At 45.6% G+C, this 15,076-nt stretch overlaps 1 protein-coding gene across 2 annotated transcripts in view; it reads right to left on the reverse strand.

Annotated features, from left to right (window-relative positions):
- Positions 1-1,425: 1,425 nt before the first annotated feature.
- LOC125111644 (uncharacterized) overlaps positions 1,426-15,076 on the reverse strand; it is a 47,742-nt gene continuing 34,091 nt past the window's right edge. The window contains exons 5-6 of one of the 2 annotated variants that reach the window (XR_007130913.1): positions 10,245-10,731; positions 1,426-3,417 (exon numbers count right to left, since the gene is read on the reverse strand). Coding sequence is in view for 1 of the 2 variants with exons in the window: in XM_047753661.1 (XP_047609617.1) it covers positions 10,487-10,731 (245 nt within the window). In the remaining variant the exon portion in view is untranslated. Of the gene's footprint in view, positions 3,418-8,909; positions 10,732-15,076 lie in introns of those variants that run through there. The other variant, XM_047753661.1, reaches the window with a different exon arrangement.

The raw sequence follows: 15,076 nt of genomic DNA on the forward strand, positions 1-15,076 counted from the left end.
CTGTCCTAGAAAGTGGAAGGTGGGAACCCTTGGGTCTGGGGAGGACCAGAATCTGGGACATGCAGTTGGAGGATCAGTTGGTCTGCCTTCCTCTTTCCTCCACCTACCCTCCTGTCCCCCATGTCCTCTCTCCAGGTCCTTTCATTGCTGTACAAGACCACACCCAAGAATGGTAGAGGAGCTCGAAATGGAATGCCAGTGAGGAGGTCCTGTGGGGGTAGGAGGATAGGCTTCTTTCCACCGCCTCCCCCAGTATTGTGCTATACAGGTGGCCGCTGTGGCAAGGGGATGAGGGAGAACTCTGGACCTGAAGGCAGACCTGTGTTCAGGTCCAGGCTCTGATGTTTGATTGCAAACCAGTCATCAAGTCACTTTTTTTTTCCTCAACTGTAAAAAGATAACTAGTTGTGAGGACTACGTGGGATGGTGAATTAAGAAAGAATTTTGTCAACTGCCGAACACTCCACTATGCCTACTAGTGAAGACATAAGAAGTGGTAAAGGGGGTGAATCTAAGAGGCTGGTGAGCACTGCAGCAATGAGGGGACAGAGGGGAAGAGAGGAGAGGCATCCGCAGAGACAGGATATCTGGATCAGAGTTCCTGCCAGCTGAGTCTGGTGAGTCCAACCCAGGAGTGGAAGAGGAGAGGCTCCCATGGAGGTGGGCATGGGCCCAGACTGAAGCTGCAGGTGAGAGGGGAGAGCAAGTGAATAATAGCGGCCCTGAGCCTGACACTGGCTAAATGCCAGGACTGTGCTGAGGCCTGACATGCCTGTTTACTTTTCATCACAACTTTGATGGGACAGGTGCTATTATCCTCATTTATGGAGGAGAGTAAGTTCTAATAGGTACAAAAAGCTCTAAAAACCACACATCCAGTACATGGCAGAATATGGATTCAAATCCAGATTTTTCAGACTCCAAAGCCCCAGCCAGGAAGACAGAGGAAAAGTTTTATTTTGTTTTAATAGATTTTTTATATAACAAGGAGCAGAGTCAAAAGAACCTACTGTGAGGCAGTTCCCAAAACCAACATTTCAAAGAATCAGAGTCAATAAAAGAAAGCAGGTTGCAGGATAAGTCAGAAGATCAGGGTGAGCTGCGGAGTCAGAGCCCTGTGAAGGGGCTCACGGGTGGGCTGGATGCATTTAAAAGGCTGTGGAGAGAGCAACTTCCTGCAGCCTATTCTATTCTGTTTTTTTTTTTTTTTCTTTTTTCCTTTTTCTGGGGCTGCTCCCTCAGCATATGGAGGTTCCCAGGCTAGGGGTCCAATCGGAGCTGTAGCCACTGGCCTATGCCAGAGCCACAGCAACGCGGGATCCAAGCCGCGTCTGCAACCTACACCACAGCTCACGGCCACGCTGGATCCTTAAGCCACTGAGCAAGGGCAGGGATCGAACCTGCAACCTCATGGTCCCTAGTTGGATTCGTTAACCACTGAGCCATGACGGGAAGTCCTGCAGCCTATTCTTATATGAGGACCACAGAGTCTACATTTTAATCTTCTCTATTCATTGCAATTAATAGAATTAGTGAATGACACAGAACAGCATTCACCACAGTATGTATGGTCCAGGGCACCTTAGTTCTGTAGGATGTTAATGGTCAATTAAATTTGCTTCAATTTAATTTAAAACATTTGTTGAAGACCCAAAACAGGGCTGTGAACTACAAATTCAATCATAAAAAATACAGGACAAGTCTCTGTCTTCACAGAGCCTGTAGACAAACAGTCAAATAGGTGTGGGGGGATATTATACCAAAATGAGGTAGGTTTCTTTACTGCAAACATGTCAGGGTTTTACTATGATAACATGCATTTAAACTTTCCAAGAGGAGGGTAGAATATGCAGAGTATACTCTATGCAAAAAAATATATATATATACTATAGCATATACTCTATACTCTAGCAAAAGATACTAGCAAAATATATTCTAGCAAAATATCCGGTTAGGCAATCCTATTTTATTTGCCACACAGTCTCTTCTCATGTCTCCAGGGCAGGTGTTCTGCAGCACAAGCTTGGGGGAAATGCTGGGGCAGATAAAGAAGGACACACACCACTCCCACCTTCCTTCATTTCCCCACAAAGGAGATGATGGATAACATTTAAGCCTGGGACATGGCATCCAGGTGATGCAAATGTGGGGGAGAGCAGCCCCCCTTTGTGGACATCAAGCTGCCTCTTGACCCTGAACTCTGATGGAGAGTCAAGGCCACCTGGAAATTGCCAGAGGAAAGTCCAAGGAGGGGGGTAGGATGTATGATTCTCTAAGCAGGATTGAGAGGCTCCCTGGGCCACTGATTGAACATGCGAGGGAGACACAGAGAGTGCTGAGTGTGGAGGGGGTAAGTCCTTTCCTCCTAGGCCACAGGAGAGGGGCTAGAGTTTCTGGTCAGAGTCTCATGGGAGGACCCAGGTTGCAGCTGCACAGCATGGGCCTGCGTGTACAGCACGTCCTGTCTTATGTATAATATAAACACAAGCACTCACTTGAACCGGCCATGGGCTTTGTATGCCAGCAGTCGAAGTTTATCACTCAGGCAAACAAGCCCAGGAAAAGAGCTGACAAATGGCTAGTCGTCTTTTTTTTTTTTTTCCCCTTCCTTTTCCAGGAGACACTTTGGTCTCTGGGTTTTTCCTCTCTGATCCTCTCGCTCTCACGCGATGCTCCCTGCACAGACGTTACATAACAGCCAGCCTGCAGGGAACACCTAGACAAGAGGGCATGACAGTCAGACAATGGGTGGGCAGAGCTGCCCTGAGAAAACAGAGTCATTCATGAGGCCTGTGAGAGGCGGCTCTGTTCCCAGCTTGGCTCACGGGTAAATGAAGTGCGCTGGGGACAAAGAGGGAAATTTTGCACTCTCGCAATTTTCCCACAGTGGCAGGCTCACAGAAAAACAAGGCACTGGTTGGCTTAGAGGAGAAAAGGCAACCATATCCATAGACTTTGCTTTCTCTCCCAGGTCGTTGTCTTGTGCCAAAACCGCAGAATAATCTCCCCAGGGAGGGAAGGCAAGGCGAACTTGCTGTGGGCTTAAAAGGCAGAAGCCAGAGGCGATGGATGGGTCTGCCTTCTGCTTCCACTCGATGGGTTTTCATTTCTGAATCCCTCGTCTTTCACCTCTGCACCAGTTCCCTTGGCAGGGGAAGAACCTTGTCCATGAAGATGACCACTCTGAGACAGAAACAACATCTTCTCTGAGGGCAGGATGCTAAGAGGCTGGGCTGGACCTTCCTCTGCTCAGCCCGCCAGCTCACCTGTTCTTGGACGTGCTTCAGCCCGAGGACAGGATGGCCATTGCTCCAGGCCTGTGTCTAGAGTCACATCCAGAAAATATTTAGCAGCTGGGCCCAGGGACTCTTTGCTTGGGAATCGGTGCTGTAGCCATAGGTCTATTGCTGCTTTAACCTATAAGCCACAAAATGCTGAAAATTTAACCTAAAAGTTACATGTCCTATAGTATTTTATGTAAGCCTAAATCTCATGCCAGGAAGATATGAAAATTATGTCAAATAATCTTTTTTTTTTTTTTTGGCTTTTTAGGACCACACCAGCAGCATATGGAGGTTCCCAGGGCTAGGGGTCGAACTGGAGCTGAAGCTGCTGCCCTATGCCTCAGCCACAGCAACACAGGAGCCGAGCTGCGTCTGCGACCTACACCACAGCTCACGGCAATGACAGATCCTTAACCCACTGAGCGAGGCCAGGGATGGAACCCGCAACCTCATGGTTTCTAGTCAGATTCGTTTCCATTCCGCCACGACAGGAACTCCATCAAATAATCTTATACATGAAACAAAGTTCCCAAAGACCCTCTTGTCCAAATCACTTATTTAAAGCGATTTTTGGAATCCTTTACAGCATCATTTGACCCGTGTCATTATTCCTACCACTAGGAATCCCACTGTAATTCCCAGGTGCAGAGTGGATCCTGCTACGGGATAAGTAAATATGTGATTATAAAATATAAAGGACCTGCTTTATCTATCCTGGGGGCTGTCTTCCTACCCAGAACCAGAGGACTCCACAGAATAAAGTCAGGAGGTGTAACATCCTTCCAGAAGGACACAAGGAAGACGAGTACGATGCAGTCTAGGATACAGGTATAATAAAACAGACCTGGGTTTGTCAGCTCAGCCCCACACAAGGAGCCTTGGTCCTTGTGGGCACTAAGCCTATGATGTGAGCAGGTGCCTGCTAAAGAAGAAGAGGGTGGTTAAATGCTCTGGAATCACGGAATTGATCCTGGATCTTGACTTTAAAATTTGGTAGTTATGTGACCTTGAAGAAATGACTTTTATTTATTTATTTATTTTTGTCTTTTTGCTATTTCTTCGGGCTGCTCCCGCGGCATATGGAGGTTCCCAGGCTAGGGGTCCAATCGGAGCTGTAGCCACCGGCCTACGCCAGAGCCACAGCAACGCGGGATCCGAGCCGCGTCTGCAACCTACACCACACACAGCTCACGGCAACGCCGGATTGTTAACCCGCTGAGCAAGGGCAGGGACCGAACCCGCAACCTCATGGTTCCTAGTCAGATTCGTTAACCACTGCGCCACGACGGGAACTCCAGAAATGACTTTTATTTCCTCAGTGTACCAACCAGAATGGTGGCTATAGGAAGGTGGGCAGAGACAGACTAGACATCTGTCCTGGGAGAACCGGAGGATGTGGACTGTGGGGCAACCCCTTGTCTGAAGCCACTTACAGCACTGAGCAAGCTCCAGGGGCAGGTGGCAATTTTTTGAGAAGAATTCTTATTGACCCGAGAAAACTTCACACAGACCAACACCGGGTCATTCGCTGCATAAATGATCTGCTATGGTTTAATCCTACACTGGCTTTAAATCTATTTCTTAAAGAGGAAGCTTTCAACGTTTATCATTTATGCTTCTGGAGGAAAAATGCGGCTTTCGCGAAATCCATGGGCCTCTCCTAACTGCTTCCACTTCAGAATTTAAAAGAAGGGTCCAAAGGCCCTGGGTTTGCAGATGATGAGAGAAGAGGCTGCCATCAGGTCCCAGGTTCCAAGCTAGACTTGAGTCACTTACAGCACTTACAAAAGACAGGCGTGAGAGGTGATCAAGTGAATTACATTCGAGAGAATGTAGCCTGGGAGCCTGTGGGTGTTCGCCTTAAGCAGAACAGCAGTGGCTGGGGACTTTTCAAAGGAGGTGATACCTGAGCAGAGTCTTTTTTTTTTTTTTGTCTTTTTGTCTTTTTGCTATTTCTTGGGCCGCTCCCGCGGCATATGGAGGTTCCCAGGCTAGGGGTCGAATCGGAGCTGTAGCCACCGGCCTACACCAGAGCCACAGCAACGCGGGATCCGAGCCGCGTCTGCAACCTACACCACAGCTCACGGCAACGCCAGATCGTTAACCCACTGAGCAAGGGCAGGGACCGAACCCGCAACCTCATGGTTCCTGGTTGGATTCGTTAACCACTGCGCCACGACGGGAACTCCCATGAGCAGAGTCTTGAAGAGCCAGTCAACCCAGTGAAAGTATGGGTGTGCCCAGGCAGAAGGTGCCAAGCCTGCAAGGGCATGGAAGGCAGAAGAACAGGTGTGTTTGATCCATGGCAGTAGTTCCTCATGGCTGGACCATATGGTGAGATGGGATATGGTGAATAGGAACTGGAGATGCAGACAGGGGCCAGATCGCCAGAATATTCATAATTAGCCCTGAGACATTCTTCCTCCCCCAAGAAGTAAATATCCAAAGGGATATTTACTGCTCTAAGCATTTCCTGGTATTTTAATCCTCTGAGTGGAACTGTAAAGCAAAGAAAGACACTAGGTAATGTGTATTTATGTTTTCACACCTATTTAATGACCTTTTTCTTTCCAATCTGAAGAGAATTCTTCAGGCAATTTAGTTTATGCTTCTGTGACTATTGCTCTTCTCCCTACTGACCTTTAAAACTGATCTTTGTTGAAAATGCTATTTTTCATCAAACTGGTCTAGATGACTCAGTGACTCGTCTACCAACCACAGCTGCCTTTCAAAAGGGCCTCACCTTTTAAGCTTAGTGATAGCTATCATTATTGCGCTATTATTATCTGCCTGGCACTGTGCTAAATGCTTTGAAATACTTTTGGTCCAATGCTCACAGCAAATCAGTGAGGAAAGTACTATTACTACTATTTCTTTTTTACTTACACACACACATATATATATTTTTTGTCTTTTGTCTTTTTGAGGGCCACACCCACGGCATATGGAGGGGCATATGGAGGTTGCCAGGCTAGGGGTCTAATTGAAGCTGTTGCTGCCGGCCTACACCATGGCCACAGCAATGCCGGATCCGATCTGAGCGACCTACACCACAGCTCACGGCAATGCCAGATCCTTAACCCACTGATTGAGGCCAGGATCGAACCCACAACCGCATGGTTCCCAGTCAGATTCGTTTCCACTGCACCACGACGGGAACTCTGACTTACATATATTTTATATCTCATTCACTTGGGGGGGGGGCATAGCTGATTTATAAGATTATATAAGTCTCAGGTGTACAACATAGACAGTGATTCACAATTTTTAAATGTTATACTCCATTTATAGTTACTGTAAAATGTTGAGTATGCTCCCTGTGCTGCATAATACATCCTTGTAGCTTATTTATTTTATATGTAGTAGTTTGTACCCCTTAGTACCAAACCCCTATCTTTCTACTCCTCCTTCTCCTCTCCCCATTGGTAATCCCTGGTTTGTTCTGCCTATGACACTGTTATTATTTCCATTTTACAGATGAGAAAAACAAGGTTCAATAAAGTAAATTGCTTCTAAGAGGCAGAACAGGGATTCAAAAATCTCTACTCTTTTGATTCCAAAATCTCTGCTCTTCACCAGTTCACTCTACTGCTATTTTATTTTTATTTTTTTAATTTTTAATTTTTATTTTTGCTTGTTAGGGCCACACCCACAACATATGGAGGTTCCCAGGCTAGGGGTCTAATCGGATCTACAGCTGCTGGCCTACACCACGGCCACAGCAACACAGGATCCCAACCACGTCTGCGACCTACACCACAGCTCACGGCTACGCCGGATCCTTAACCCACTGAGCAAAGCCAGGGATCAAACCTGCAACCTTATGGTTCCTAGTCGAATTCGTTTCCACTGTGCCACGACGGGAACAACATCCGCTGCTATTTTAAAACATTGATGGGAGGGGGAGGGAGTGGGAGGGATTGGGAGCTTGGGCTTATCAGACACAACTTAGAATAGATTTACAAGGAGATCCTGCTGAATAGCATTGAGAACTTTGTCTAGATACTCATGTTGCAACAGAAGAAAGGCTGGGGGAAAAATGTAATTGTAATGTATACATGTAAGGATAACCTGACCCCCTTGCTGTACAGTGGTAAAATTTAAAAAAAAAAACAAAAAACATTTTTGAGAAGAACACAAGAAGTCTGAGAGTTGCTTCACAGTGGGTAGCCAAGTTCTTAGATCAGAAAGCATTTTTTTTCTTTTGCAGAAAGAAGGCAGCAAAGCCGCAGCCAGTGACTGTTCTAAGAGGTGATGTGGGAGCTCAGAGGTCAGAAAAGAACTTCTGTGATGTGAAAACCTGAGTTAAGATACCTCTCAACTCAGTTAAGAATTTTAATGCCAATTTTCCGTAAAACTCTCATTCTTTGAAGTGTGGGTGTTAGTTAATAATCGTGTATCAATTTTGGTGCATTAACTGTAATAAATACACCATAATCATGTAAGATGTTATTCATAGGGGAAACTGAGACGTACATGGGAACTCTGGACTATCTTTGCAGTTTTTCTGCAAATCTAAAACTGTTGTAAAAAAAAATAAAGTTTGCTTTAAAAAAACCCTCATTCAGAGTTCCCGTCGTGGCTCAGTGGACCCCTAGCCTGGGAACCTCCATATACCACGGCAGCAGCCCAAGAAATGGCAAAAAGACAAAAAAGTAAAATAAAATAAAATAAAATAAAATAATAAAAATAAAAAACCTCATTCTCCAAAGTCACATACCTATTCCAGAAGACTCTTTACTCCTAGAAACATCCAGAAAAAACTGATTTGCTGTACATAAGATCATGGCCCAGATAAGAATGAGCAATAATTACTAAAGAGTAAAGTTTAATGCAGAAGTTCCAAAATGGTACACTAAAGTGTTTGTGCATCTCTAAATCTATATATGGGTGTGTGTGTGTACACACATATATAAGTCTATTATATATGATATATATACATTTATATATAGAGAGAGATATCAGTGATTCCTGTTGCTCTTTATTTTGATAAACATGCATGATTGACCAAAAATATGTCACCTACTTTTCTACTTCATTATCTATATCTTTGGGAAACGGGGACATTTGAAAGGCATGTTGCTGACTTGGGCCCCTCTATCCATCTCTCAACAACTGATGCATTACAGTCATACTGCCTGGGGTTGAAGAGGAGGCGTCCAAGGAGCTGATCTTGTGATCGTGTGCCCATTTGGGGGGCATGGTTGATGCAGCTTTGGTGTTTTCTCTGGGCTGCTTTTCCCTGTTACCTATCCTGCCCCAGCCAGATTAATGAGAGCATGTTTTATGAAGAAATCAACTCCCTTGGTCAAGATTATTCAACTTCTCACTCTCATCCCCTTTCTCCAGGTGGAGATCTGAAGTCCAAGGAGGGAGGCTTCCTGCTGGAGGTTGTACGCCAGGCAGGAAGCCAGCAGGTAGGCAGAGTGAGAAAGGCGCTCAAAAAGGCTTGCTTTCCTCATCCCGGCCACACCACTGCTGTCTTTTTTTTAGAGAACAATGTAATGAGATTGGTCAACCTGAGTTTAATTATTATCTAGAAAACCATCAGGGGCTGGATGAGCTCACCCACAGAGGCCACTGGATTCCAGGAGCAGGGATTTTATTCCTCTCGATGGGGAGAGCTGAGTTGTATGAAAGAATCCAAGCTTTATTGAATTCAGACCCACATTTTGTTTCCAAGCCAAAGGTCATCTTGAAGCAGAGCAGGGAGCCAAGCTTCCCTATAAGAAGCAACTTAGGATCTGAGGTTGCTGTTTACATTCAGACAATGAGGGCGCAGCTGATTGCATTTATGGTGTGGTTACAATGTAATACTTAGAAAAAGTAGTTCTCAGTATAGTTTGCTCTCTCTCCCTGCCAGAGTGCTTGTGGGGTATCCCCATAAATCCCTTCTCTTATTACGATTCAGGGGGTTACTGATGAGCCCTTCTGTGGACTGAGATCTGGAAAAGGCAATTCCTTCTCTGGTTTGAACTTTTTCAAAATGCCTGTAATTTGCTGCTCATCTTCCAGGGAGGAGATCAACTATAGGTCTGGTGCCAGGTCATCAAGAGTGAGAAAGAGCTGAGCAACAACGCTGGCCCCTCGGCTCATGAGGAGCTCCCTCTAGGGTTAATAGGAAAAGAGGTGAAAGACAGAAGTGGGGCCAGAGCCTGAGATTTCAGTCCAACACCTCACTCCAAAGGGGCAATTTGGCCAACTGACAAAGGATTCTGCATGCTGGACCTGCTTACCTACCAAGATGGAATGGAGGGAGGTGGACAGGGTCAGCCATTCTCCAAAGGCAGCAGTAGACCTTGGAAGCCTTGTGCTTGGAAAAATGAGGTAGGAAAATTAAGGGGAACCAGTAGAGCCAGGGACTTAGCAAGGTCGAAACTACTGCACAAGGTCTCATAGACTCTGAATGAGCAAGCTCTGTCTCCAGAACAGATTTTATCTGGCACCAAAGTTCAGGCCCTTTTACTCGAGATTTGAGCCTCTCAAGCGGGATGTGGTCAGTGACGGCTGCAAAAGGGAGAGGAATGGAATCCCAGTGTTGAATAGACATGAATATGTAAACTCCTGAACACAGTCAGCAGTAAAAGAGCCGGGAGCTCTCTGCAGATAGAATTATAACCATGCCAAGAGGTTGTAATTAACATTGAAAACCTTTAGTGCACTTGCTGTAGGAGCCATTGAGTATTCCTGACCCTGTGATGCAGAAAGAAAGAGAAAAAAAGCCTGAGACTTTAGCTCATTCAAGTCACTGACACATCAAAGGAAAAGCTCTTCTAAGTCTATTTAGGTGGTTTAGGGCTGGGGAACATGCCCAGAATCCCTAAATAGAAATAAGTACTGGTCATCAGAGCAGTGTGGTCTGGCCTGGAGGTCACCTCGGACTCCAGCAGTTACCTCTTCAACTCTGGTATCTAAACATCCAAAGTGACTTAGGCGCTTCAGAGGGTAAAAGATACTCACCTCCCCCGGATTGTCAGATGGAGTTTTCCAGTATAAAATGTCTTAGGCACTGGGAATCCCGCCAAAGTAAACTCCTAGTCCTGACCCACCCCATGCCTCTGAACTGGCTGGGAAGGGAGAGAGGGAAATCCCAAAACACTTGTAAAAGCAGCTTGTCGGTTTGTGCTCGGGACCTCCCCTCCCCGGGGCAGGTTCGCTCCAGGTGAGACAGGCTGTGGGGAAAGCCGTGGGTGATGAGCAGGTCACGGACAGGCTGTCAATGGCACCTCTGTTTGGTTCCAGGCCTGAGTGGGGCCACGGCTTACATAACAGTTTGGCAGGGGGACGCAGCCAGGCGGAAGCACGCGGTTTTCCAGCAGCGTATAATCATCTTGATTTCTCTGTTTGCTCAGCAGCTTTTCTGCAGTGGTGGTGGCGGGGGGTGGACGGTAGTGGTGCAGGAGGAGGAGGAGCAGGATTCTGATACACAGCAATCTTCTGTTTCCTTCTGCAGAACAAACAACCCCAAACAGATGCTCGTGGCCAGAAAATTAGCAACTGCCACACAGGTCCTCTCAGGGGGAGGGGCTGCCCTGGAGGCCTTGGTCCTGGCCTAAGAAAGCCAGAGACTGACTCAAGTCAGGCCCTCAGCAGGTGCACATGAGTCCAATGGGCTTTCGGGAGGCTGTGGTCCTAGCAGTGCCTGACACTGTTTGCCTTCTTGGCTGTGAGAACTACAGTGTCCCTCTCTCGACCATGCAGGTCGCTGTGTCCCATGCCATATTCATCCGGAAAGGCAGGTATTCAGGCTTTGCATCTTGCTAACCAATGTCTCTCTGTCTCTATGCCATCACCTCCATGTAGTACCAGGCTGATCGTGCTGGAACCCTGAGCACGTGGGAGCAACCAATTCCCGTAGGAACATTGCACGTCGTAAAAATCGCCAGCTTCTTTTTACCTAAATTTGCTTGGAGTGGCGTAGCAATTATCCCCTTGAGAATGAACACACACTCCCTATGGGTCGTAGTCCCCACTAGTCCCTAATGTCTCTCACTTGGAGTTCTCTTCATTTACTTATTTTACTTTCCTGGCTCCTGCAGACATTTTTAGAATGTCTTTTTTTTTATTATTATTATTTTTATTTCTGTCTTTTTGCCTTTTCTAGGGCTGCTCCCACGGCATATGGAAGTTCCCAGGCTAGGGGTCGAATCGGAGCTGCAGCCACCGGCCTACACCAGAGCCACAGAAACACAGGATCCGAGCCGCGTCTGCGACCTACACCACAGCTCACGGCAACGCTGAATCCTTAACCCACTGAGCAAGGTCAGGGATCGAACCTGCAACCTCATGGTTCCTAGTCAGATTCGTTAACCACTGAGCCACAACGGGAACTCCTCCCTGACCTATCTTAATTGTAATCATCTGCTTACCTCTCTGTTTCACCCAATAGACTGTGAGCTTCATAGACAGGGGCCCAGACTGATCACTGACGTATGGAACAATTAACTTGGGCATCTTCACCATGCGCAGAATGACAAGTCCTAGTCATTTTGTCAGGAACATAGTTTTGATCATGGACTTCCAGTGCCTGGCACTCACTCAGCACATGCTCTCTATATGTGTTTAGATTCAATGAATAAATGACTACTTCTTTCTTACGCAACCTGTTGATCTTGGCAGTAGGGATCTGTTACTAAATACTTCCATGCACTCAACCTTGTAAGTAGGTTTCCTGAGAGGGTACACCTTGTTTTGCAAGTAATTTGCATGAACTTACGTAATGCTGTTTTGCTCAGATATTTCCCTATGTTCAGACATTTCTAATTCCCAGCTTACATCTCTGGCCTCATTTTTGGCCACTCCCTACCCTATCCAGACGTGCAGCACGGGCTTGTGCAATGTCCCTCAGTTCACTTCCCCCTGGAACCTCCAGGCCCTGGCTCACACTGTCCCCTCCATCCAGGATGACCTCAGTCTTGCTCTTTACTTTGCCTCCTTGCCACCCCTCCTGGCCAGATCCCAGTCAACTCCTAAGACTCAGCTCTGAGAGAACCTCCCCTAGGACCCCCCCCCCCCGGCCCCCTGAGCTCTCCAGGCTAAGTTAGAGGTTCCTACTTTCTCTTTCCATTTTTTTTGTGCAGATCTTTTATAAAGAAATCTATCTACCACCATGCTGACAGCCCCTGAGGTCAGGGACTGTCTGTTTTCACCTCTGGATTCTCAGGACCAAGCCCATACTAGGAACTTTATATATAATAGAGAGAGAGGAGAGCGATTCAGTTGTGCTGATAGATGCGACCCAGAGCCTGTGTTAGCACCACAGTGGTGCACACATATCCTCACCCTAACACCGAGGCCGCATTACTGGCCAAAGAACCAGCTGGATTCTTGCTTTGTACAGAGTCTAGCTCTCTGTTGACACAGCATGTTCCTTCCCCATTATAATTGCTACTCATGCGCTATGTGTTTTCTCAAGCTTTCAGTGTTTGAGTACATGAGATTCTTTTGCTCTTCATATGAAAACAATGCCATCTGTTCACTAGACGGAAATTCCAGAAAGCTTCAGAAAAGCAACCAAGTTTTTGCTGCAGAACAGCCTCAAAATATCTCAGTGGGATCCTGGGTGGGAGGCAGATAAGATCATGACAAAGATGACTAAGGGTTCTTAGTTTTGTGTGATTTCCCACCCTTTCTTCCACATTAGAATTCAGAACTTTTCTCTTGCATCCATTTCAGTGGGGATTTGTGGCCCAAGGAAAATAAACATCCTCCTTAAACCTCAGTCTAGCAGCCCCACGATTGATGGTAGCCTCTAGGAATGCATGGCTCAAGCCCATGTGTCAAATACCCACAAAGCACTGATCCCTGCTGTGTACACACCAGCTGACAGGTGCTTGGGGGTCTTGGAAATCCTGAAGACATTCACGAAGTTTACCTGGTGGGCCCGTTGGAGAGGAGACAACACATACAAACCACAGCAGCAAGAGGCAAACTGAAACAAGCAGTGTAGTAAAGTCAAGCCAGTTGCTATGGAGAAGCAAGAGAGGCAGTAAATTCTATAATGTCACCCCTGCTGAAGGCCATTCAGTGGCTTGCCATGGATTCCTGGTAAAGTCTAGATGCCTTGCTATGACATTCAAGACCTTCTGTAATCCAGGTCTTGGCTGTTCCCCAGCCGCCTTTGTTTCTTTGGTGCCTCCCCTGACCCACACTCATGCCTAGTGCTCCAGCCACGGGGACCCACTTGTCCCCAGATGAAGCATGCTCCCCTTCATCTCTCTTTGTATCAGCAGTTTTCTTTGCCTAGAATATCCTCTTCTTTTCCCACCAACTATTAGATTCAGCTAAGGCATTCAACCCCAGAAAGACCTCTCAGACCAAGTTAATGTATATTCTTTCTGCAGCCCTGAGCATCCAGTGCATGCCTCACTATCTCCATCACAGCTATCTGTCTGCCTTCTCCACTAGACTGTAAGCTTCCTGGGGACAAGGACTGATTTCCATCTCTTTAGCCTCAGAAAACAATAAAAAATACAAGGACTCTAGTAGAGGTGCAATAAATGTCTGTTGAGCATTAAACTCAAATACAGATTGTGACAATCAGGGAAGTCCTTATGTGGCAAAGCCTTGAAAAATGAATTTTATGAGAACTGATTAAGAAAGGGAAAGGATTTTTCAAATTGAAAGAAAACTTATCTGGATACATTTCAAAGGACTCAATAAATATTTATTGCTAGCTTGGTAGAATAAAGTTACCCCTACTTTGTAATCCAGTATTTACCCAAGAGAAATAAAAATATACACCCACAAAGAAACTCATGCAAGAATGTTTTTGTAAGCTCTAATCACAGTATCCCCAAGCCGGAAACAACCAAGTAGCCATCAATAAAAGAATGGATAAGCAAGTTGTGGAATATGCATGTATGGAACCACTACAGAGCCAGAAAAAGGAACAAACTACTATCATGTGCAAACATGAATAAATCCCTACAAGATGTTGAGTTTAAAATTCTGACACATATAAAAGAGCTCATATGAAATGATTACACTTATATGACGTTTAAGAACAGGTTGTTCACTGTAAGGAAAGTTTAACTCAATTTTTATTTCTAATTTTTAATTTTTTTAGCTTAACATTTTTTCTTTTATAATTATTATTAAAGCATAATTGGTTTACAATATTTCTTCAACTTCTGTTGTACAGCAAAGTGAACAACAAATCACACACATTTCCCTGTGCTGTACAGTAGGATCCCATTGCCAATCCATTCCAAATATAACAGGGTGTATCCAAAAAAACCCCAAAATGCCCATCCATCCTAATTCCTCCCCTTCCCCTGACCCAGGAACCCCAAGTCTGCTCTTCTTGGCCATGATCTATTTCTGGTTTTTTGTTTTTTGTTGTTTTTTTAGATAGGATCTCCTCTTTCATATTTTAGATTACACAAATAAGTGATATCATATAGTATTTGTCTTTTTGTTTCTGGCTTACTTCACTTAGTATGAGAGTCTCTAATTCTATCCAGGTTGCTTCAAATGGCATTAGTTCATCTTTTTTATGGCTGAGTACTATTCCATTGTATATATATGTACCACATATCCTTAATCCATTTATCTGTCAATGGACATTTAGGTTGTTTCCATGTCTTGGCTATTGTGAATAGTGCTGCAATGAACATAGGGGTGCATGTATCTTTTCTGATGAAAGTTTTGTCCAGATATATGCCAAGCAGTGGAATTGCTGGACCATATGATAGTTCTATTCTGTTTTCCGAGGTACCTCCATACTGTTTTCCATAGTGGTTGTGCCACTTTACATTCCCACCAACAGTGGAGGACGGTACATTTTTCTC

The sequence above is a fragment of the Phacochoerus africanus genome, chromosome 11 (genome assembly GCF_016906955.1).
Source record: "Phacochoerus africanus isolate WHEZ1 chromosome 11, ROS_Pafr_v1, whole genome shotgun sequence".
Lineage (NCBI taxonomy): Eukaryota > Metazoa > Chordata > Mammalia > Artiodactyla > Suidae > Phacochoerus > Phacochoerus africanus.